The following is a 24,347-nucleotide window of genomic DNA, read 5'->3' as shown; positions in this document are numbered from 1 at the left end:
GGTTGCTGAGGAAGGGACATGACCTCACTCTAGGAGGTTAAATCTAGAACACCTTCTGTGTTTTGCAGAGATAATCACAGCTCACCTGGCTGTAGTTCAGAGTTAGGGCACGAAGGAAAACTGGCTGCTTTTGAGAACTGCCTGTGACTATAGGAATAGGAGCAGGAATAAGACAGGATGTGGTGGGTCAGGCTTGAAAGTGAAAGTGCTTCATCTGAAAATGGTCAATAATCAGAGAAATAGATATGTAAAATCTAGAAAGACATGCTTTAGTAGTGGGAGAGAAGTTGAAGGTAAAGAAAAAAGACATGCATGATATCTGACAACTTACAAAATCACCAATGTGTTGGTTAAAAGGACCAAGTTGGAGGCATAGCAGAGCTTAATTTGAACCACTTAAAAACTTCCCTGTCAGTTTTAAATTTTTATTTGTCCTGCACATATTTGTCCTGCACATATCTGGTACACTCTGGTACATGCTAGTGTACCAGATAAGCTCCTTGAGAGGTAGAAATCTGCATAAGCAGTAAATCAATTCAGGTGTAAAAAAAAAACTATTTGTTGCAGATTTGTTTTGTGATAGTACTAACCACAGGAAATGGTTAAATGTGTATGCTTTAGAATTGAACACCTTTGGGTTTTTCTCAAAAATTCTCCAGAGAAACCAGAATTATTTCTGTTTTTGTATTTTGTAAGTAAATTAAATGTCACTTAAATGCGAACAAACTGGCAGCTTTGATAAGTCGTCCCCAAAGCAAACCATTTTGTCAGTAATCATAACCTAATTATGAATACAAATGCAAAATTTGTTTTTTCAAAAGTCTAAAACATACAAGTGAAAAATAATAGCCATGCCACTCTAAAACTTTTGGAAAAAAGAAGCCCCCACACTCAAAAGTTAAGACTTTCAGTGGGAGCAGTAACACTAAGAAAGACTATTTGGCATTGGCCCAAGGCCTGTTGAGAGGGAACAGCAAATGGCCTGCTCAGCGTGTGCCTCTGCAGAAGTTCCAGAGTGACACATGCATCACAAGCTGGTCACAATGCTAGGGGTCAGGGATCATGTTCAAGAGCAGGGAGTTGCTGGACAAGACTGAGGAAGCAGAGGTGGCCCCTCTGTGCTCAGTGTGTGTGTGTGTACTCCTTTCCCGTCAAAGCTGGCCTAACACCGCCAGAAAAGAGGTTCCTTGGCAGAGTTTAATGGCAGGATGATGTAGTCTGTTGTGACTAGTGCATTCCTTTCAGGTTAAACTAGGGAAATGGCATTGTGTTAAAATTCCAAGTCGCATGAATGTTTTATTGCCACAGTGCACTTAGCTCTCTAGGGGAGTGTGTGTGGCAAGGTGGGGGGCTGGGTTGGTGGTGACTTACAGACTCAGGAACTATCAGAAGAACACTTCCCTTGGAAAATTTTACCCACCAACATGAAGCTGATCTGCTGTGATGGTCACTTAGAAGGGTTTCACTTTTTCCTAAACGGTGACTGTTTAAAAGTCTTGCAGTCTGGACAGTTAACAGCTGAAGAAAATATGACAAGACACACGCAAAGAGGTTGGAAGATAGAGAGGAAGAATGCGCCAGAAAGAAGCTGAGCTCCTTTCTTGTGTAAACTGCCTGAGTGAGGCACCCCCTCCCTCCCCTGGCCTCTGTCCCTGTCTCCAATACCTCCCCTCCCCCCCCACCTTCCAGGCTGTGTTTTGCTGTCTGCCTGAAGGCCAGAAGTGATCTGTTAACCTTGCACCACTGACTGGGAGGCCACTGCAGCTCATGGTACTGTATGTTACCATTACTACTCCCTCATTCCTTTCACTGGCTTTTTTTTTTTTTTTTAACCACTTCTCTGTAATAATGGTTTATGTTAGTGAGAAAGATACAGTTTTGGAATGCAGAAGGTCCACATTTTAAAACAAAACAAATTTAAGGGTTCTCTGTGTGTGTGTGTGTGGGGGTGTGTGTGTGCGTGTGCGTGTGTGTGTCCCTTGCCATTTAAATGGGCTAAACCAAACCATTAAGATTCAATTCCAGTCAGGGGTTTCCAGTAGGATTTAAAATCAAGAATTCTGGAAATAAGACAGTTTGAAAGATGCAAGTCATCTGGGCTTTGGATTTATAAAAGGGATTTTGTTATGAAACCACAATGAACATCTTCAAGCTTTTAGGACATTTTCAGGCTTTGCATTTGTCTCAAATATATACATTTTGCCAATACTCCTCCACCCCGACCCTTCCCCTGGGGAGCATCTAGCTTTCTCTTGTACATTTTTAGTTCTTGTAGACCTATAGTCATTGGAGAGGGTGGATGATTTGACTCAAGTTGTAACTATGCATGTTACATGCAAGATTTAGGATTGTGTCATGATTCGATGTGATTTATAATAGATTAAAGTGTAGATGTGAGGAATAACCTCATTTTGTATTGTGCTTCCCTAAAATATTTTTGTTTGATTTCCCCCAAGATAAATATAGATTATTTTAGGTTTACATAAGAAAATTATTGTAATAATTTGAATTTTAGTTTCGAACTGACTATTTATCTTCACTTTCAAACCTAGCTCTTTTAGTTTTTATGTGCTTGAGAGGTGTCATTTATCTCTTCCTTAATAATGCATTATGCATATGTAATTGTTGTAGCTTTGCATGTACATGTACTCTCATAACTGCCAAGTGGACTAAAGGAACAGTTTGTAGAGTTGTTAAACTAATGTTTTTCCACTGATAAGTTACCACTAATACATTTTGTGACAGAAATTTCATGTAAAAAATTTCATATGCCCCAAGAAAGTAAATTGTGAGTGGATCTGTGTGCTCTATTATAGAGTACTAGGTACTTAATTTATGTGTTTCTTAAAAAAAAATTATGTGTTTTTACAAAATGATGATTTTGTTTAAATAGACTTCCTGAGTTTACTGTGATTAGTGCTGTCTATATGATGGCTTGTTCTTTATAAGCGGGCACATTCATATTGTTTATGGGAGGCTTAAAACTAGTAGGCAGTTAAAGCAAGAGCAAAATCAAAATTTATGTGTAGACTTGACACTTCAAATTTTAGCTGAATTCATTAGACATTTCTCCTTACATTCTAGAGGATATTCACTTTTAGAATGGCTTCTTTGTGCTTTGTTGAATGTACTAAATAAAGTGATGATGAGAGTTTTCTGTTGGTGATTTTTCTTTTAGTTTAAAATTTCTGAATGCAATTTCCAGAATAATATTAAATTTTTCCTTGTACTGGATTTTTCTCTTTTAGCCAATTCATAATGAAATCTTTTATTAAGAATAATAGAAAAACTTGTTAAAAGCACAAAATAATAAAAAAATCTGTTGTGTATATTTAGAATATGTAAAAATATTTCTTTCATCCTGACTGAAAATAATTTTTATTATGAAAAGGACATTGTAGTTGTATTCAGCTTTTTAAAAATTTATTAAAACTTTCTCTTCATAATCAAAGAGAAAAAGAATAGAATTATTCCAATATTATGTCAGCTAAATAAGACAAATTTAATTTACTTCAGACTTTGTCCCCCTAAAAACTAAACTTCTATTAAAATATCAGTATTTGTTCTTTCAGCATTTTTCCTTGTTTCCATTTGTGCTAGACATTTACTAATTAACACTGGAAAACACCATGGAATATGTTAAACAATTAATTGGGTCTAAATAAAGATCCTGTCACTTAATAGGCTTGTGACTTTGGCTAAGTCACTTTATTCCTAATCTTTATTTTCTTTATTTGCAAAATAGAGAAAAGAATACTTTGCACTAGATGGTTTTAAGGAAAAATGAGGCAGACAGCATGTAAAACTCTAGTACATAATAGATGTTAAGTAAATTATAAATACCTTTTTTATTGTTGTTATTATTGTTGTTGCTATTGATGACATTGTTGTTGGATAGGACAGAGAGAAATGGAGAGAGGAGGGGAAGACAGGGGAAGAGAAAGATAGACACCTGCAGACCTGCTTCACCACTTGTAAAGCGACTCCCCTGCAGGTGTGGAGCCAGGGGCTTGAAGGAGATCCTGATTCTTGCTCTTTGCACCATGTGCACTTAACCCACTGTGTTACTGCCCGACTCCATATAAATACCTTTCTTTAGGCTTCCCTTTCTTTAGAACTTCCCTTGAGAAGCGCATATATATGCGCTTATTGTTGTTATTATATATATGTGTATATATATATCTACATACATACATATATATATATATATATATATATATATATATATATATATAGAGAGAGAGAGAGAGAGAGAGAGAGAGAGAGAGAGAGAGAGAAGGGAACAGAATTTAAAGATAATGCTTTAATTTCAATTATCTACAGGAAAAGAAATATTATACATTGGCAGACATGTTTAATTTATTTTTATTTATAAAATGGAAACACTGACAAGACCATAGGATACAAGGGGTACTGTTCCACACAATTCCCACCACTAGAACTCCATTTCCCATCACCTCCCCTGATAGCTGTCCTGATGTTCACTTTTTTTGAGACTGTCCTGTGTCATCCATTAAGCTTACAAGTTTTTGCCACTCTGCAAAATTCTCAGGAGGTTGGCCTTCATGGCTGTCAGAATGATGCCACTGTTTCAGTGATTTCACTGTTGGCTAATAACATAGATGTAAAGTTGGCAAATTCTAATGGTTCTGTTTATGTTTTTATTATCAGCTATACTCATTTGCTTGAATTGGAGCTTCCAGTCTAATTATGCTCATTAGTTCGTAAAAGTAGAGCTTGAAGTTTGATTTTGAGTAGGACTAGTCTTTGTTCCTGGTTTTTTGAATATTCACTTGTCAATGTAGTATTATGATCAAATTAAAGCTAGATGTGTTTACAACTCTTAGAATTAAAATAGTAACAGGGAGTCAGGCGGTGGCACAGTCAATTAAGTGCACATGGCAAAAAGCACAAGGACCCGTGGAAGGATCCTGGTTCAAGCCCCAGGCTCCCCACCTGCAGGGGAGTTGCTTCACAAGCAGTGAAGCAAGTCTGCAGGTGTCTATCTTTCTCTCCCCCCTAAGTCTTCCCCTCCTCTCTCCATTTCTCTCTGTCCTATCCAACAACGATGACAACAACAACAGCAATAATAAATACAACAATAAAAAATAATACAACAATAAAAAAACAATAAGGGCAACAAAAGGGAAAATAAATAAATATTAAGAAAAGAATTAAAATAGTAACAGGTAACATAACCTTGCATCTGGGCAATATTTTATCTTCACATACAGTGTTGCTTAATGGCTTAAGTGTAGTTAAGTGTTTGAAAACTGAATGAAATATGCTACTTTTATTGTTTCTCAACCCTGGATCATGCTTTTGTCAAATTTAATCATATCCTTATATGTGTTACATGATTATATTGTTATAGATGGCCTATTTTTGAATATTTTACTTATTTATGTATTTATTTATTTACTACCTTTACTTATTTATTGGATAGAGACAGCCAGAAATTGAGAGGGGAGGGAGAGGTAGAGAGAGAGAGACATCTGCAGTCCTGCTTCACCACTTGCAAAGCTTTCCCTGTAGGGGACCAGGGACTTGAACCTGGGTTCTTGCCCACTGTAACATGTGCACTCAACCAAGTGTGCCACCACCTGGCCCAAATATTTTATTTATTTTTAATGAAAGACACAGAGAAAGATACAGAGAGACCAGAGCACTGATTAGTTCTGGTTTATGGTGGTGCTGAGGACTGAACCTATGAGCTCAGAGCCTCAGGCATGAAAGTTGTTTACATAACTATTATGTTCTCTGATATGGCCTCGTATAATATTGTTTTAACATCTAGGTGCTTTTAGCTGACACCAAATTTTATTTTATTTTCCCTGAGGGACCTTATGCCCCTGGAATTTCAATATTCCCTCCAGATTTTCATTTAAAAATGTCCGGATCAGATCAACAAAATAGCTTGTTCAGATATTGTGCTGCTTTTCTATGTGCAAGATCCAGGATTTAGCTCCCCCTACCCCTATCTACTGTATTGATGGAAGCTTTAATATTGTGATCCCCTCCTCTTTCTCTCTCCCTCCCCTTTCCTGTCTCCACTGCACCACTACAGTCTGCTCAACTATTTATGGATCCTTCCCTAATACCATGAATGATGTTCCTATGTGGTACTTGGGCTTGAACCTGAAACCTCAAGTAGGGCACAGAGTGTGTACTCGACTAAGAAAGCTGTCTTCCAGCTGTGTACATACTGAATCTTAAGATCCATCATAGTGGGCTTGGAAATAACACAGTAGATAAAACACTGAACTCACACCTCTTAAGGTCTCCAGCACAAAAGGTATAGCACATGTGTCAGAGGACTGCTCTGGTTTTGTTTTTCCTCTCCTTCCTTCTCTCTCTCTCATTAATAAAAATAATGTGTTTCAGAAGATCTGATGTAAATATTTGCTTAGCATTTACTGTTACTTGTTACTGAGTCAAAGAATGAGGATTAATAATGAATAATTTTATGGTTTCAAATGTATGGTAGGATATTCTGTGATGTTATAAAAAACATTCAGGACAGGCATATTTATTACATTTTGTAGATAGAGAAATAAAGGTCTAAAATGTGTGTGCAGCAAAAGTGACCCCAAAGTATTTGCTGTTACCTTTGTCACATTTTTCATACATCTGAGGCTAGCGATTAAGAAAGGTAAATGTCAGCTATGGGGGGTGGTGTATGCTAGAATGCACACCTTGCAACTTGTGATGGCTCTAGCTTTATGCCCAGGTCCCCAAGCAGGGGGGAAGCTTCATGAGCAGGGGAGCAGTGCAGGGCTGCAGCTGCCTCTCCTTCTTTGTCTTTCTCTCTCACTCTCTGCCCTTTACCCTCTTATCAAACAGAAAGGAAAATAAATGGTCCCAGGGAGTGGTGGAGTTATGCAAATACCAAGCCATAGTGATAATCCTGGTGCTGGGGAAAAGGAAACGTCAGCTATAGAATCTGTTTTGTTTAATTTCTAATTAAGTTTTAGAAGGAAGTCAGTTTGTAGAATTAATAAAGAAACTCATCAGAATGTTCTACATGCCTGCATAGTGCATCTGTTTTGCTGTGCATGTGATCCAGGGTCAAGCCCAGGACCCACTGCATTGTAGAAAGTTTCAAAGTGCTATGATGATGTCTTTCCATCTCTGTCTTTATTTCTCTTTAGCTGAAGAAAAAAGTTGGCCCAGAGAGACATAACCAGAGAGAGAAAGAGGGGGAAAAAAGGAGGAAGGTGAGGGTGTGTGTGTGTGTGTGTGTGTGTGTGTGTGTGTGTGTGTGTGTAATCTGAGTTTTCTGTCTGAAAATGCATAGTTACAGATTGCAGAATTTTAACTTTTTTTTTTGCCACCAAGTTTACTGGGGTCATACGATTTCAGCATTCCTAGTAGACTCCCTTTGATACTCTATATCTTTCTTTTCTGGTGCTATTCTGGAGAGAGAAAAAGAGAGAGAGAGATAGGAGCGAGAGACTGAGAGAGACTGACTAGTGCTACTCCACTAGTCATGAAGCTTCTCCTCGTGCAGTTGTTCCTATGTAGTTGTGTGGGGAGCTGGAACCCAGGTCCTTGCACACAGTAAGGTGTGTGCTCTACCTGGTGGACTAACTACTTCCTGAAAAAAATATATTATGTAATATAATATATATCCTTTGCTTTTATATTTATTTCTGTGCCACCAGAGTTATTACTCGGGCCCAGTACCTTCAAAATACATAAATGCCTTCAATAATATATAAAACAGGCTGATGAAATTGCTCACTTAGGTGGTGTGCCGCTTTGCCATGAACAAGACTCAGGTTCAAGCCTGGCCCCTGGCTCATTGAAGGAAACCTTGGTGCTGTGGCTTTTCTCTCCAACCCCTTCTTTATCTCTATCTGGTGGGAAAAAATACACACACATACACCCACACACACACACACACCTTTACAAACATTTTAGTTTATCTGTTCATCATCAATCATGGACTAACCCAATATTGGTGTTAAGGAAGAAATATGTGCCAACAAAATCCAAATATTAAACCAAGCCAAGAAGATGGTACAAATTGGAGGGGGGGGGGAATGTCACCTTCTCTTCTAAGCCCCCTCCTTCTTCTCTCCTCTTCCCATTTATATCCTCTTATCCCATCCAAATTCTTTCCATTCTTATTTAGGTGTGTAGGGTGAGACTTTAGAGATATTGTCTTTGGGGAGAAAAGCCAAGATGGTTCTCCCATGATTGTAGTTTTTTTTTTTTTTTTTTTTGGTCTCTAAGCTTATTCCTGGGACTTGGTGTCTGTACTATGAATCCAGTGCTCCTGGAGGCCATTTTTTCCCCTTTTGTTGCCCTTGTTGGTTTTTATTATTATTATTGTTGTTATTGCCATTGTTGTTGGATAGAACAGAGAAAAATTGAGAGAGGACAACTGGAAGACAGAGAGAAAGACGACACCTGCAGACCTGCTTCACTGCTTGTAAAGTGACCCCCCCCCCCCGCAGGTGGGGCATGATTGTAGATTTATCATACTTAAATGCAACAAATAATTGGCAAAAGCATGATTTTCAGGATTTTAAGCTTTACTCAAAAAAGGTGAGAACATACATGCTGGCTGGCTACATGTCAGCAATGTTGTGTGTGTGTGTGAGAGAGAGAGAGGGAGAGCGAGAGGGAGAGGGAGAGGGAGAGGGAGAGGGAGAGGGAGAGGGAGATGGAGAGAGACTTGCTTACTTACTGAAGCTTCCAGGTAGGCAGAAAGTGAACTAGCCACCTCCACAACAATTTAGTAACTTCTAAGGCCCTGCCTTCACTTTCTTTCCAAGCCACACCCACACCTGTTACCTTTGCCATTACCTGTGCAACATTTAATTCCTCTCCACTGGCACTGGGATATATGTGCATGTGTGGTGTAGCAAAGTGTCCATGTTCCAGGTACTTTCCAGACCTGACTCTCTCCAGTGTCTGTCCCTGCAGTGACCCCAACAATGCCAATCAAAATCTGCAGGCCTGGGAAAGGTGGTCTTCTCACTGTCTATGAAAAGCATATATTTCACTCCAATAAGTATATGTGTATGTATGTTTATATGAATGCAGATAATGATTTCATTCTGAGAGTATAATGTGGAGAATTATACTATTTTAAATAAATTGCTTATAAAGCAAATTGAATGCTGTTAATTTATAATACCTTTATGATAGGAATTTTAAGTTTATTTACCTGTTGAATTTATATTGAGATTTGTAAAGTACTTCATAAGAAATACAACTTCTATTTCATGAGGCTGGTGGGAAAGTCCAGAATTTGAAGCCAGATATGTCTGTTTTTTTACAGTTTTTTTTCTACTTAATGTGACTTTGGAAAAGTTATATAACCACTATAAGTCTCAATTACTTCATTTATTAAATGGTGATTTGAAATCATGACTGAGGTATGAAGGAAGTGTGTGAACTGTTTAGTTAACTTGCAATTTCTTTTGTCATTCTCTTTTATTTGACAAGTCTTTTGCAGTATCCACTTAGCATTTCTTATGGATGACACTTGAGGATTCTGAATACTTGTGTCATATATTTGGCCTTTTCAGTTGCTAGTTCAAAAAATACCATTGCCAGTCTTGCAGAAGCTTACTTATATTGAAGAAAATGAGAGTAAAAAAAAAAGTCTTCTTTCTCATTCTTCACTGAGAATCAGTCACTGAGCAGCATAATTCTAAAATCTTATGTGGCTTTTGGGTACTTTATGAACCTTTTTATGATAACCCTGAAGCAAGACACTGATTGAATTAATACATTTCCATCAAGGGACTATTCTGTTAACCTCTCTTCTTCCTAACTCAGACATGCTTTGTGAGGAACTTTTTGCTATTAGTGCTAAGTGTGTCACATATAAGTGGGGACATTGGCTCACAGACGTGTAGGCTAAAGTCTTGAGAGTGGTTTTGCTTTAAAGCATGGAAAAGAAAATGCAGAATAGCAAGGTCAGAAACAAAACACTACCAGAACCAAACCAAATCCAAAACAATACCTCTTTTTTCTGAAAAACCCTCTGCTATATAAAGCAATTTTAATTTTGCATTTTTACTAGTCATATATAATATATATGATAAATATATATGTATATATATTTATAGCTTTTATAAAATAGGTATAGATTTATTAAGTATATCTGATTCCTAGGACCACAAAGAACAGATTGAAATATCTGAAAATCAGTCAAGAGAGAACCCACTTAGTAACATCTTTCTACATTTATGTGTACAGACAAATGTATAGATAATGATAGTTATATAAAGAGATTATGGATATGTTACTTCCTTTTGTTTTACTCACTTGTGTCATGGATAGATCTTTATCTTTCTGTAAATGAGGATATTCACCATAGTTTTTGAAGGACTTCTAGTATATCACTGTAGGATAATTTTTTTTAATGAGTTTGTGGATATTGAGTTTGTTGCCAACCTTTATATAAAAAGTGACAAATTCTTGTTGGTACTTAAATTCGTTAGGGTTAGGGTTAGGGTTAGGGTTAGGGTTAGGGTTCCTAAAGGTGAGTTCTTTTTCTTTTTTATTTAAGAAAGGATTAATTAACAAAACCATAGGGTAGGAGGGGTACAACTGCACACAATTCCCACCACCCAATCTCTATATCCCACTCCCTCCCCTGATAGCTTTCCCATTCTCTATCCCTCTGGGAGCATGGACCCAGGGTCATTGTGGGTTGCAGAAGGTAGAAGGTCTGGCTTCTGTTAATTGCTTCCCTGCTGAACATGGGCTTGACTGGTCGGTCCATACTCCTAGTCTGCCTCTCTCTTTCCCTAGTAGGGAGGGTCTCTGGGGAAGCTGAGCTCCAGGACACATTGGTGTGGTCTTCAGTCCAGGGAAGCCTGGCCGGCATCCTGATGACATCTGGAACCTGGTGACTGAAAAGAGAGTTAACATACGAAGCCAAACAAATTGTTGAGCAATCATGGACCCAAAGCTTGGAATAGTGGAGAGGAAGTGTTAAGGGGGTACTCACTGCAAACTCTAGTGTACTTCTGCTTTCAGGTATATATTTTGCAGTAGTTTATGGATACGTGTAAACATATGCTCTCTCTCACAGAAACTGGTGAATATCTAGGTTATGGGACTTTGTTAGAAAGTGAACCACCTGAGATGGAATTAGAGTATACTATGAAAGGAAAAGTCTCACCCTAGTAATGAAGCTGAAGGGTTGTCATTCCACATGTGAAGTCTCTGGACACAGTCTGAAGTGAAACATGTTTAGGTGGCAATTGTTGTGTTGGTTAGGTTGTGATAGGCAGATGCAATATTATTTGATATGGATTGGGAGAGGCATGCGGGAAAGTGGGCCCTATCCAAGGGTTCCAGGACTGGGGGAAGTAGAGGCTCTATAGTGGAGATGTGAGGTTCCTGCTGTCTTAGGGTTCAAAAAGACCATTGATAGTTAATGTTATCATCACATTAATTGGTAATTGGGTTAACTTTGAAAAGTCCTTTTGTTATGGTTTGCTGTACAGTACCCAGTATCTTGTATATAGCTGTGCTATTGGTTGCTTCTGATCTACTTGCTCTAGGCTTTTGAGAGAGTCTGCTTATCAATTACATAGCCTATATATTAAAAAGATTCAGTTTGTGTTTTGAAAAACTTCGAGACATACAAGGTGAGTTCTTAAAAGTGATATTGCTGGGGGAAGAGGAATAAATCTACACATTAAAATGGCTTGGCAGACCTTTTCTGTAAAGGACCACATAAAAATACCTTAGGTAGATGGATTGTATCTATAGCAAGGATTCAAGTCAAGTAGATCTTTGTAGCCACAGACTACATGTGTGAAGAGTCATTTTAATAAAACTTTATTTACAAAATAAACAATAGAATGGCATTTAGTCCACAAGCTACAGTTTTCTACCTCTGCTACAAATAAAATACAAAGTGATTAAGAGTGAAATTTACAGCCAGGTGATTGTAGCTACTCCAAAATTCTCTTAGAAATATATTTGGATCCTATCATGTAGCAGTCAATACTAGCATAAAAAGTGAATTAAAAGAGATTTTCTTATCTGCTCTTATTCTGAAGCTGACATTTTAAAATGTGGTACAGGGGAGGGAGCACAAGACCTCTTGCATGAGCAATAAGACCTCTCAGTGGCTTCTTTGGGCCAATATTCTCATTTTTCATTTTTGAATAGAGGAAGGAGGAAAAGAAGGAAAGTTTTATATAAAAGAGTAACAAATTCTTGTTGGCACTTACATTCTCATTTCCCAAAGGTGAGAGAGGGAGAGGCAGAGAGAGAGGAAGATCATTATAACTTCATTCTATCTTCTGTAGCTCTTCTTCAGTACAGTCTATGTAGCACCACGGTGCAAACCAAGGGCCTTGAGACTTGTAAGGTACTTAGTCTCCTAAAAAGCTGTCTTGCTGTCCTGGGTGCTTAGTCATTTTTGTCGTTCTGTTCTTTAGATTTCAGCATATGTTGATAATTTATAGGAGGTAGAGAAAGACCTCTTTTAACATGTAAAGTAAACATTGTGCTTTTTCTTACTTTTCAAAGATTGCTTTCATGAAATCAGGTTCTAGAGGTATCCCAAAGTAAACCTGAAGGGAAATCCAACAAGAGAACTATATTTCAGCAGAAATAGACCACATATGAGCAGGGTGACATTGAATTAGTTACTGGACCTTTACAAGATAAATTATACTGAGAAAAATGCTTTGTGCATAAATAGTGACCTCCCTGTATCTTGAATATCTATAAAATAGGAATTATTGACTCATCTTTGCCTTGAGAGTATTTCTTGATTATTAGGTGGAATAATGATAAAGTTAAAATAATTCTGTAACATTGGGTCACTAGTGCCACTATGAATTTTAAGAGATTTACTTATTGTTTATTTTGCATGTATTTGTTGACCAGCTGCTGTGTGTAAAATAGTGTACTGGGCTCTGTCAGGGAACAGAAAGAATAATAAGTTAGGTTTTGCTCTCAAGGAGGAAACAATATGTATTTAAAGTTCAAGGCTATGTAGTGTTGGAAGGCCTAAGGTTGGTAGAACACATGAAAAGAGGATCCCCCTACTCCTCCCCCCCACTTGGGAGTTAACAAGACACTCTGGAAAAAGTGGCATCAGGAATCATAATTATAGAAGTAGAATGTTGGAGAGAATATTCCTAAAAAGATCAGCACAAGAATAGTTTCACATTGGAAAATATCAAAATCAGTGTGAGACTTCAAAAAGTCTAATTAAATTATTATGCATTTGTTCTGAGGAGAAAGAGTAGATAACACAGGAAAAGCATGGTGTAGTTACACTGTAGAAAGTTAGGTAGGAATTTTAATTGGTAGTTTGTGGGGAACTTTAAACTTCATCTTGGAGTCTTAACAGTTGGAGGGGTGGACTGTGACACCAGTTGGTGGGTGTGACCTAATAAATTTAAGATTATCACTGAAGGGTTATGGCAAAGGTCTGGACACATTTTAGAAGGAAAAAAATGATCTGGAAAGTATGCAGAGAGATCACAGAAGAGACTGAAAGCAAGGAATAGGTAGACTTTCAGAATTTACTAGATTTGTGAAATAAGAGAAGACTTAATCATGATCTATGGTTCTGAGTTCTTTTAATGGGATTATGTTGTGAGCAACATAAACCTGAGGCAACTTGGGTTAGCTGTGGGTTAAGGAAGCAAAGAAAGTATAGCAACCAGTCTGATAGCTTTCTTGATTAAATCTAGATGTCAACTTGGGGTGGGGGGTTGAAAATGCAAAACTAAAAGTTCTGTGAGAGGATAGGATTTGGAAGTACTGTTCTCATAGATGACTGATGGAATCTGAGAGCATCACACCAGTAAAAGACTATGTAGACAGAAAATAGTACTTTATTATAGCACTTCTTAGCATTAAGCAAGACAGTAGCAGAGTAGCTCTCTCATTATGTGAGACTGCTGTCTCCAAAATCAAACAGAAAATTGTCTGATTTATAATTTATAAAAGCACTCTATTGTTTGCTAAGCTGGTGCATTTACTTTTTAAACCTGATAGATCACAGAAGTAAACTATGCTTAGTTTGGAAAAAAAATTTCCAGTAAGAATATAAGGAGCTCCCTCTTACTTTATGTTCTTACCAAGTTCTGATATTATATAACAGATCCCATTAGTGCAAGAAATTTTTATTTACTTTTTACCTTTTTGGTTCAGGATCTTGTAGCCTTTTCTGTCCCCTAGTCTTATACCAGGTAAAGCCAGTGCACTGGATCTGGGAAGGGTTATTGTGAGAAAGGACTGTTCTGTTAAACAGTTTACATTCTCTTGTCTTTCCTTCCTCCCTCCCTTCCTTCCTTCCTTCCTTCCTTCCTTCCTTCCTTCCTTCCTTCCTTCCTTCCTTCCCATGCTCCCTCCCTTCCCACCTTTCTTCCTTCTTTCTTTCCTTCTGAATTATTATTTTATTCAAGCTCCTTGGCAGACTTGTAGGCTAGAATTTCACAGCACACAGTATATATGACATGTTTGAATTGGGATTTTTTAAAAAAATCCCAATAAATTTGAATATCTTCTTCCATTTTTTTCTTAACCTTGTATATGTTTAAACTTTGCATGCAGAGAAAACCTTGTTGAACAGACTGATTATATTGTAGAGTGGCTATGCAGAAAGACTTTCATTCATGAGCCACCAAAGATTCCTTGTTCAAAGCTCACTCCCACCAGAAGACAAAGAAAAACTGTTGATTAATCCATAAGTTGTCAAGGTATGCTCCATTTGAACTTTGGCAAAATGGTAAAGCCTCTCCCAGATTCACTGTTTACATCAGTCAGAATTCCTTTGTTCTGTTGGTACAATTTATACCTCCTTCAGGTTAATATTTTTTTCTTTTTTGCCTCCAGGGTTATCACTGAGGCTCAGTGACTGCACTATAAATCTACTGCTCCTTAAGGCCATTTTCTTTCCATTTTTTTTTTAAAAAAATAGGATAGGAGAGAGAGAAATTGAGAGAGGAGGGGAAGATAAGAGAGGGGAAGAGAAAGACACCTGCACACCTGTTTCACTGCTTGTGAAGCCATCTCACTGCAGGTTGGGAGTGGGGACTTGAACTGGAATCCTTGTGCAAGTCCTTGTGCTTCATACTATGTCCACTTAACCCTACACTAGTGCCTGCCCCCCTGGTTAATTTTTCATAGCAATACATTTGTTGGGGTCAAGAGGCTAGTCCAGAAGAATCTGCATCTCTGGACAGCCAACCTATGTATTAAACATAAGATATTCATTATATATTATCTCTTAAACTGCATTTTCCTGATTAAATATTTTTTAACCTTAATAAATGTAATGACTGTGGTTCAATAGCTTGAGATACTATTTTCTGGCGGGTGTTATATTTGTTTTCTCTCTGTCTGCTACATTACACATTCTATCATATTTCATTCTTCAAACCTCCTATCTGCATTTTCATATATCTTCTCTAGTTACCCCTAATATTCAGTATTTTTAAATTTAGGTAGAAAAAGCCTTTTGATTTGTTCTGTTTATTGCATCTTATAAAACAAGATAAAGTTAAAGGAATCTGTTTTGTTCCAAAGTGAATTCCATTTTGAGAAAAATACCAATCCTTAAAAATTTACTTACATTATGCTACCACTGCCTTTTTACTTCAGGGTTGTATCTAGAGTTGCTGAATCAGAAATGACAAATTTCAACCCCAATAATCTGCCACCACGTTTCAGATGCTCCTAAGATTTTATCCTGAACTCCCTGGCAGATGACCTAACCAATGTGTCCTAGAACCTCACCACTTCAGAGCCCTACCCCATTAGGGAAAGACAGAAACAGGTTAGGGTTATGGTTCAACCAACCAACACCCATGTCCAGCAGAAAAGGAATTACGTTAAGGCAGAACTTCTAACTTCTGCACTCCATAAAATTTTTTGATTCATACTCCCGAGAGGTAGGTGTTAGGAGAAGATGCCCAGAGAGCTCTGAACTACAATTTCATCATGACCCACAAATAGAAGGTGGGGGGAAAAAAGAGCTCAGGACATTCAGAAGTAGTAGGTATGACATAGAAAGGAAGAGAAGGTAGGCCCATGAGGAAAAATGGACAAATACATATATATAAGTATAGTATAGATACATAGTTACAGAAATAATTATCAACCCATGTTTATGAAGATAGAGGAGAGCTGCATTTTCCAATGGAGGGGATAGGAATACAGAACTCTGGTGGTGAGAAAGTGTGGAATTATATATACCCCTGTTATCTTATAATTTTCTAAATTAATATTAAATCACTAATAATTATTTTAAAGAGTGACTTAGTGATCCTATTTGAAAGTAGTTATTTTCGGGAGCCAGGCGGTGGTGCAGTGGGTTAAGTGCACATGGTGTGAAGTGCAAAGACAGGTGGTGAACAGGTCTGCAAGTGTCTATCTTTCTCTCCCTCTCTTTGTCTCCCTCCCTCTCTTGATTGCTCTCTGTCCTATCCAATAGTGACGACAGCAGTAATAAGAGCAATAAACAACAAGGGCAAGAAAAGGGGAAAATAAAAATAAAATAAAATAAAAAAAAAGTAGTCATTTTCTTCTCACTGGAGATAAATTGATCTTTATTCTCAACTGCTGTAAACCAGAGAGAGAAACAGAATAGACTTAACTCATGAGCTGATTTCAGGCTGACCTATATCATTTTTAAACAAATTTAGTTTGTATGCTAAGAATTAAATCTTTTCCTTAATAATTTTCTTCTAATATACGCAGCTTATATAGAGGGAACCATTTGCTTTTATTTTGCTTGCTCATTTCTTTTCTATGAGTCTCCTTTCCTAACTTTGTCTCTCACCTTCACAGAATGACATTTTGGAAAGATTATGGACCTTATACCTTAGTGTGTTTGGTGTATACTTTTTTCGTGTGTGTGTGTGTGTGTGTGTGTGTGTGTGTGTGTGTGTGTGTATTGTAGGACTTTGAATGTGTGTGATTTCACTTTTCCTGGGACAACATTTTCATTCCTTTTATTTCAGAGAGCTGGGGAGAGATCCCACAGCACCAAGCTTCACTGGTGTCATAGTAGTCTTGTGTTGTGCTGAGGTTTAATACCTTACTGAATAAATTACTTTCCAGTTTCTTAAGCACACACATTTTCACCACTGTGGACCATTTTTTCTTTCAGAGAGAGGGAGAGACACCTACCCCAGCACCAGTTTCCCCTGGTAACACCTCTCGTGGTATTGACTGCTATAAACCAGGGAGAGAAACAGAATAGAGTTAACTCATGAGCTGATGTGTACAAGGTGCACATCATGTGCAAGGTAAGACACGCACTCTGCCTAGTGAGCTAGTACTCTGGCTCTGACTTCACTTTTTTAAACAGACAAGTCTCTTCTCTTAAGTTGTTCAGAGTTTTTGCCTAGAAAGGTTTGTTTCTCCTATTTACTTAGTTAGGCTGTTGGGTCTCTAACTTTAATACTTAACTGCATCTCTAATTACTTATAAAAATAAATGGTTTTAGGGCCATGAAATAGCTCACTTGACTGTGTGCCCAACACCAAGACATTGGAAAACCTCCACAGATGGCGAATTAATGGTGTGGTGTCTCTCTCTAGCTCTCTGAAATAAAAAGAATGGAAAACTTGATCTATAAGCAATGGAATTGGGAGGCCTTGCCTGTAAACAAACAAATGGACTGACTCTAGTCCTAGTCTTTCAGTTACAGTTGACCTCCAGTGGGGATAGCTAATGAATCTTAGTTTCCTAAGTGATGCTAATATTCTTTGAAGAATACACCTAGAAACACTGAACCAGACTATAGATTTTATATAAAATCAGTTTGCTGTTTTGTTGCAGACTCCTTTCTTTCCCCCAAATAAAGTAGGTTTTCTTCATATTCATAGAAGTTGCCCTCTTAATTTATGTCAAACAAAGCATCTGAAAGAGAACTCAGAAAATTATCTCATGTTTGAATTTCAAAGGTTACAGAGTAAAATAACATAGCATTTTACACAACAGACTCTCATCTCTGAGGTTCCAGTGTCCCAGCTTCAATTCCTAGCACTACAGTAGACTGAACAGTGCTCTGGTTAGAGAAAATTGTGAAGGACTTGGTAGTGGCAGAAAATGAAGTGTCACTTTTCAGTACTTCCCCCAATGAAGATTTTAATGATCAATCTTTCAGAAGCTACATTATACTTTATTTTTATCTTATTTTATTTTTGCTGTCAGGGTTATCATTTGTGGTGCTCGCCTCCATGATGACTCCACCACTTCTGGTGGTTCTCTCTCTCTCTCTCTCTGTTCTTCTTCTTCTTTTATTCTGATAGAGACAGAAAGAGACAGGCGGGGAAGAAGGGGATGAAGGAGAAAGAAAATGAGATACCTGTACTTCTACTCTACCATTAATGAAGTTTCCCCCATAGGTTGGAATCAGGAACTTGAACCTGGGTCCTTTTGCATGGTGATGTGTGTGCTTCACACTGGCTGTGCTCTTAGATTGACTTTTATAGTCTTTTAAAACACTGAACAGGTAGATTTTTATAGTCTTTTCTTAGTACAACATTTTCAGGTGCTTCCTAAAAGTTGATTGAGCAGGTCCTTAATTGACATTGTAATTGTATTGGTATATATTTTAATATTATCAATGGTTTGTATTATTGATAGTTATTTGATAGTTGGGATTTGTTTTTTTTTAACTACTTATTATTGTTAATTTGATAGGACAGAGAAAACTCAAGAAACAAACAGGAAATAAAGAGGGAGAAAGAGACACACCTGCAGCCATGCCTCACCTCATTTGAAACTTCTCTCCTGCTGGTGGGGACCAGGGATTTGAACCTAGGTCCTTCCTTGTACAGGCTAATGTGTGCTCTCAAACAGGTGTGCCACCTTCTGGCCCCCAGGGATTTGTTTCTATTGCCATTAAATTTTATAGATTCCTGGCCAAATTTATTAACACTCATTGAAATGGTAGGTTGAGTGTGTGTGTGTGTGTGTGTGTGTGTGTGTGTCTATGCGCACACATGCTTGTGTGCCTATATACGTACACATTAAGTGGGGAAGCAGCATTTGTTGATAAGCTTTGTACTTACTGCTTGCTTGATGTTTCATTTAATGTTCACTGTTAAACTTAACAGTATAACTATTAGCAACAACCTGACCAGTTTTCAAAATAATTTGTTTATTAGAAGAATGTTTGCAAACCAGCTGACACTAATCTAACTATGTAGTTTTCTTCTTTGAATGTAAAGGCCATCCGTAGTACAACAGAACGGTCTTATTATTGTCAGTGCTGAACCCCACATAATACATGAACTGAAGGAGTAAATGAACTCTGTCAAAAGGTTACTATTTCTATTAAAGCAATAGCATCATACTTGAGAGAACTATGCCTTAATTGCAGTTTCAACTATATCAAATGTGGAACACCACAGTGATGTATCTGTTTTTTCTTTTTTGAATTAAAAATGAATGCAGTAGAAATTACAACCTCCTTTACATGCCTGATGTTGGAATTAATAACTATTATGTGTAAAGCCCTTTTGAGTGTTCTGGAAGAAAGATGCTATGTAATTTGAGCATTATTCATGGTCCATTAAGCTCCTCAGGGTGTCACCAGGGAAAAGAGATTTTTTTCACCTTTTATTCACGATTTCACAATATAAAAACAAGATATTGTTGTTGTTTAAACAACAACAGATATGGTTGTGAAAATCTGTAATGTTACCTGCAGAGGCAGCTCCTGTCTCAGAGCCTAACACCCTATTCTCTGACAGCTCACCCCAAAGGACCAGCTTATAAGGCAGAAAGAGTATGAACCTCATTGAATCTGTTTCAGGATGCTTAAGGATTTGGTTTCCCTCTCTCCAGTCTTCTGTGCCTGTCAATCTATTGAGTAGCAGAATCATATTCTTGTTTCTTTTACAGATTCACTCTTCTTTGTCTTGATCCTGTTGTTCACTGCTCTGTGGTGATACCACAGGAGACTTTGTATTTTTCATCGTCGTTATTGTCGTTGTCTTCTTCTCTTCTTCTTTTCCTCCTCCCCCTCCCCTCCCCCTCCCTCCCCCTCCCCCTCCCTCCCCCTCCCTCCCCCTCCCCCTCCCCCCCCCTCCTCCTCCTCCTCCTCCTCCTTCTTCTTCTTATTTTATTGGTTTAATAATGATGGACAAGACCATAGGATAAGAGACTTGGTATTCTACTCAGTTCTTTTTCTTAAATTTTCATTTTATTTTATTTTAGAGAGAGTTGCAGAGAAAGAGAGACACAGAGAGAAACACCAGAGCACTGCTCAGCTTTAGCTTATGGTGGTGTGGGGGACTTAACCTGGGACATTGGAGCCTCAAGCATGAAAGTCTGTTTGCATAACCATTATTCTATCTCCCCGCCTTTTACTCAGTTCTTCTGTAACTGATCTCACCCCCTTCCTCCTGTTGCTACAATCCTGCCTTAATGTAAATCCTCTATATTCCAAGCATATAGCTGGCAATTCCACATTAGAAAATGGCTAAATACTTTTTTGACTTGTCAGTTCTTTTCAGGAAGTGGTTTTAATTATTAAGTTTTAGGTTTCACGATTCTTGGATTTTCTGAGTCTCAGCCCATTACTTGATGGTTGAGAAAGTTTAGGCATGGTGTGTTGTCTTCTAGTTAAACTGTAACTTTAAAAGCTGAGATAAAGCTGCATAAAACTCACCCAGGAGAACATGTACCTTTACCATGAGTTAGACTTAGAGTTTGAGCCCCCAAACCACATGGGAGTCCCATAGATGGCTCTGAGGGAGCTTTATGGATGGTAGAGCAGTGCTGAGGACTGACTCACCAGCTCCCTCTCTCCTTTCTCTCCTCCCCTCCCCTCCCCTCTCCTCCCCTCCCCTTTCCTCCCTTCCTTCTCTCTCCTCTCTCTCCTCCCTTCCCTCCCCTCCCCTCCCTTCCCCTCTCCTCCCTTCCTCCCCATCCCTCCCCTCCCCTCTCCTCCCTTCCTCCCCATCCCTCCCCTCCCCTTTCCTCCCTTCCCCTTTCTCTCTCTCTCTCTCACCCTCTCCCTCTCCCTCTCCCCCTCCCTCTCCCTCTCTCTCTCTCCCTCTCTCCCTTGCCCTCTCCCTCTCTCCCTCTCTCTCTCCCTCCCTCCTTCCCTCCTTCCAAATAGGAAACTGAAAAAAAAATTGGGTCTAGGAAGCCACTCAGCAGTGGTACCTCACATGCATAAGGCCCACAGTTCATTCCCCAGTGCCACATTAAAAAAAGAAAACTAAACTACCGGGCTAGCGTGAGGGTATTTCTTCCCGGGCTTGTGCTCTCTGGCTTGGAGAGAACTAGACTGGAGCCAAACTGGGCTGCTGCTTACTCAGCGACTTGGGAGGGAAACCAGGAACTCGTGGCAGAGCGGGATGCATTTTATTGATCAGAGACAATGCTTTTATATATTTAAAACTGGAAGTGGCAAGTCAGAAAAGAAAATGGCTAGGAAAGGGGGTGGAGAAAAGGAAAGAGCAGGAAGGTAGAAAACTTCCGTAGCAATGGTTGCTAGGGTTTTAACTGGCGAGATTAATGTACCCTGCAGGCAGGGCGGGTCTCTAGGTAGAAAGAAGATAGATCAGGCAAAACAATGATTATGTAAATAGACCATAGTGTCAGCAATGGAGCTGCCCGACACTAAACAAAACAAAAAAGAAAAAGCAAGCAAGCAAACCACTGATCAAAGCTAACCGCACATCTGCTAGCTTAGTTCACCTTCCTATTGTTCTGCTTTGCATTCATTTGTTTTGCCATTCTGTGTTTATCATACTCTCTCTTTTTTTTGTTGTTGTTTTTTGTTTTTTATTTTTTAAATATTTTATTTATTCCCTTTTGTTGCCCTTGTTGTTTTATTGTTGTAGTTATTATTGTTGTTGTCGTTGTTGGATAGGACAGAGAGAAATGGAGAGAGGAGGGGAAGACAGAGAGGAGGAGAGAAAGATAGACACCTGCAGACCTGCTTCACCGCCTGTGAAGCGACTCCCCTGCAGGTGGGGAGCCGGGGTTCGAACCATGATCCTTATGCCGGTCCTTGTGCTTTGCGCCACCTGCGCTTAACCTGCTGCGCTACAGCCCGACTCCCCCAATCATACTCTCTCTTTACAGTGTTGTGTCAATAATTTATTTCTTTATCTGCTCTTCTCTGTTAAGGCATCTGGCTAGTTTACTGTCAAATCCATTTCAGTGAATTGTTTTTTTTTTGAATTAGTGTAATCTGAGTAACTTTTCTTCTTGTTGCTTGACATTGTCTAACCATCAAAACTGGCCTAAAAGTCTATCTGCTTTTCTGTGACTTGGGATGTGAAAGTTGCAGCCATCTATGTCCTAGGTACTCTGATGAGACATGGCTTTTGGATTTTTTCTCTTTTAAAGCAAGATTTGTGTACCTATTTAAAAATTATCTATTGGGAGTCAGGCGGTAGCACAGCAGGTTAAGCACACATGGTGCAAAGCACAAGGACAGACATTAAGGATCCCAGTTGGAGCCCCTGGCTTCCCACCTGCAGGGGAGTAGCTTCATGGGTGGTGAAGCAGGTCTGCAGGTGTCCTTCTCTCCCCCTCTCTGTCTTCCCCTCCTCTCTCCATTTCTCTCTGTCCTATCCAACAATGATGACCACAATAATAACTATAACAATAAAACAACAAATAAAAGTTATTTATTTGATAGAGACAAAACTTGACAGGGAAGATAGGGATAGAGACATCTGCTGCACTGATTGACTACTTGTCAATCCTCCCTCCTGTACATGGGGACTGGAAGCTTAAACCATTGTCTTTGTACATGGTCATTTGTGTATTAACAGGTATTCCACTGGGCTGTTACTATTTACTTGCTTTTAAAATAATTCATTATGCTTGAAATTATACTCTTGGGCCTTACACATTTGAAGTACATGTTCTGTCATTGACCTATGTCTCCTGAACTTGTTTTATCAATTTTTTTCTAAGTTATAGGCTATGATAGTTTCCTTCATCCCTTAATTGCTAGATGGAAACCTTCAAATATGTATACTTTAGAACGTGGGCTTATAGCCAGTTTAACCAAAGAGGCCTGAGCTGACATGAAAGTTAGTTTGTTTAGAACTGATTTACATAGTGTCCATCAGAAAAATGCCTACCTGAATATTTATTGGTGAACAATGAAATTACCAATGGGTCTTAATCACCTGCGAGAAGCATAACCATCCCAGGCTTCACACACCCTTTTACCATCTTGTCTGTCTGTCTGGCTATCTAGCTAGCTAATCATCTCTATCTCCCAGAGTATAGCTTAGCTCTGGTTTATGGTGTTTCCAGGGGCTGAATTTAGGACTTCTGGTGCCTCAGGCATGAAAGTGTGTTATTTAAACTGCTGTAACAGCTTCCTAACTATCTTCTAGTTCACAAATTTCTTAAATTATCATTTCTCTATCTCTTATATTCTTTCTTTGTTCCTTTCAGTACACCCTCTTTCTGGACCCATTCTGACTCATATTCTGAACAGTAGCTCTTGTTTACAATGTGTGGCTTTTTGTGTCTTTTCAGAAGTTTGTTCCCTAACAGTTTCTGTGTGTGATCTCAGTAAACAAAGAAAATGTGTGTGTGTGTGTGTGTGTGTGTATGTGTGTGTAAATCTGCCATATTTCCTCCCTGCCCTATAGTAAATGTATTTTCTGGAAGCCCTTTTGACATTGAAGTGAATGCCCACTGGCCCTCCCTTGCTGAATTCTCTTGAGAGGAGAAAGAAAGAGAGGCCTTTATGCTTGTTGTCATATCTGTTGTTTCTGCTGATTATACACAAAGTAAGTTGTAAATAGCTCTCTCACACACCATGATTCCTTTGAGGTATGAACAGGAGAGTAGATGTGCACTCAGTTTCAGCTTACCCTGGGGATTCTGGAAGGTCCTTTTCAAAACCTCTTATTTCCTGTTGCAGCACCAGCAAAGTGAAATTTAGATGAGTACTAGAGAACCATTGTTCCATAATTAAACCTGGGACATGGTGTTTAGAAATATTAGCTGATCAGTTTAGTATTTTCCTTAGTTTTTAAACTTGGTTATTGTTTTTAGAAGCACAATATACAATAATGTCAAAAAGAGCAAGAGTCTTTTTAAGTGTCTTTGCAGAGATACAAAAGCAATTACTGAACATGCCATTGTAAAATTCATTGTTTCTGATATCAATTTTGTTTGTTTGTTGTATTGATATAGAGAGATAAAGTTACAGAGAAACCAGGGCACTGCTCAGCTCTGGTGTATAGTGGTACAGGGTATTGAACCTGGGACTTTGGAGCCACAAGCATGAGTCTGTTTACATAACCATTATGCTATCTCCCCCCTTGAAAATCACTGCTGAACTTCATTTTAAGGCATGAAATCAGAACATACACTAAACACCAGCATCAAGGAAAGTG

At 38.5% G+C, this 24,347-nt stretch overlaps 1 protein-coding gene across 2 annotated transcripts in view; it reads left to right on the top strand.

Moving 5' to 3' along the window:
- Positions 1–1,346: 1,346 nt before the first annotated feature.
- BNC2 (basonuclin zinc finger protein 2) overlaps positions 1,347–24,347 on the top strand; it is a 340,444-nt gene continuing 317,443 nt past the window's right edge. The window contains exon 1 of one of the 2 annotated variants that reach the window (XM_060199606.1): positions 1,347–1,770. In XM_060199606.1, the coding sequence (XP_060055589.1) occupies positions 1,768–1,770 (3 nt within the window). In that variant the 5' untranslated portion in view covers positions 1,347–1,767. The remainder of the gene's footprint in view (positions 1,771–24,347) is intronic. The other variant, XM_060199604.1, reaches the window with a different exon arrangement.

This window comes from Erinaceus europaeus, chromosome 10 (genome assembly GCF_950295315.1).
Source record: "Erinaceus europaeus chromosome 10, mEriEur2.1, whole genome shotgun sequence".
Lineage (NCBI taxonomy): Eukaryota > Metazoa > Chordata > Mammalia > Eulipotyphla > Erinaceidae > Erinaceus > Erinaceus europaeus.
This window is presented reverse-complemented; position numbering and strand designations above follow the sequence as displayed.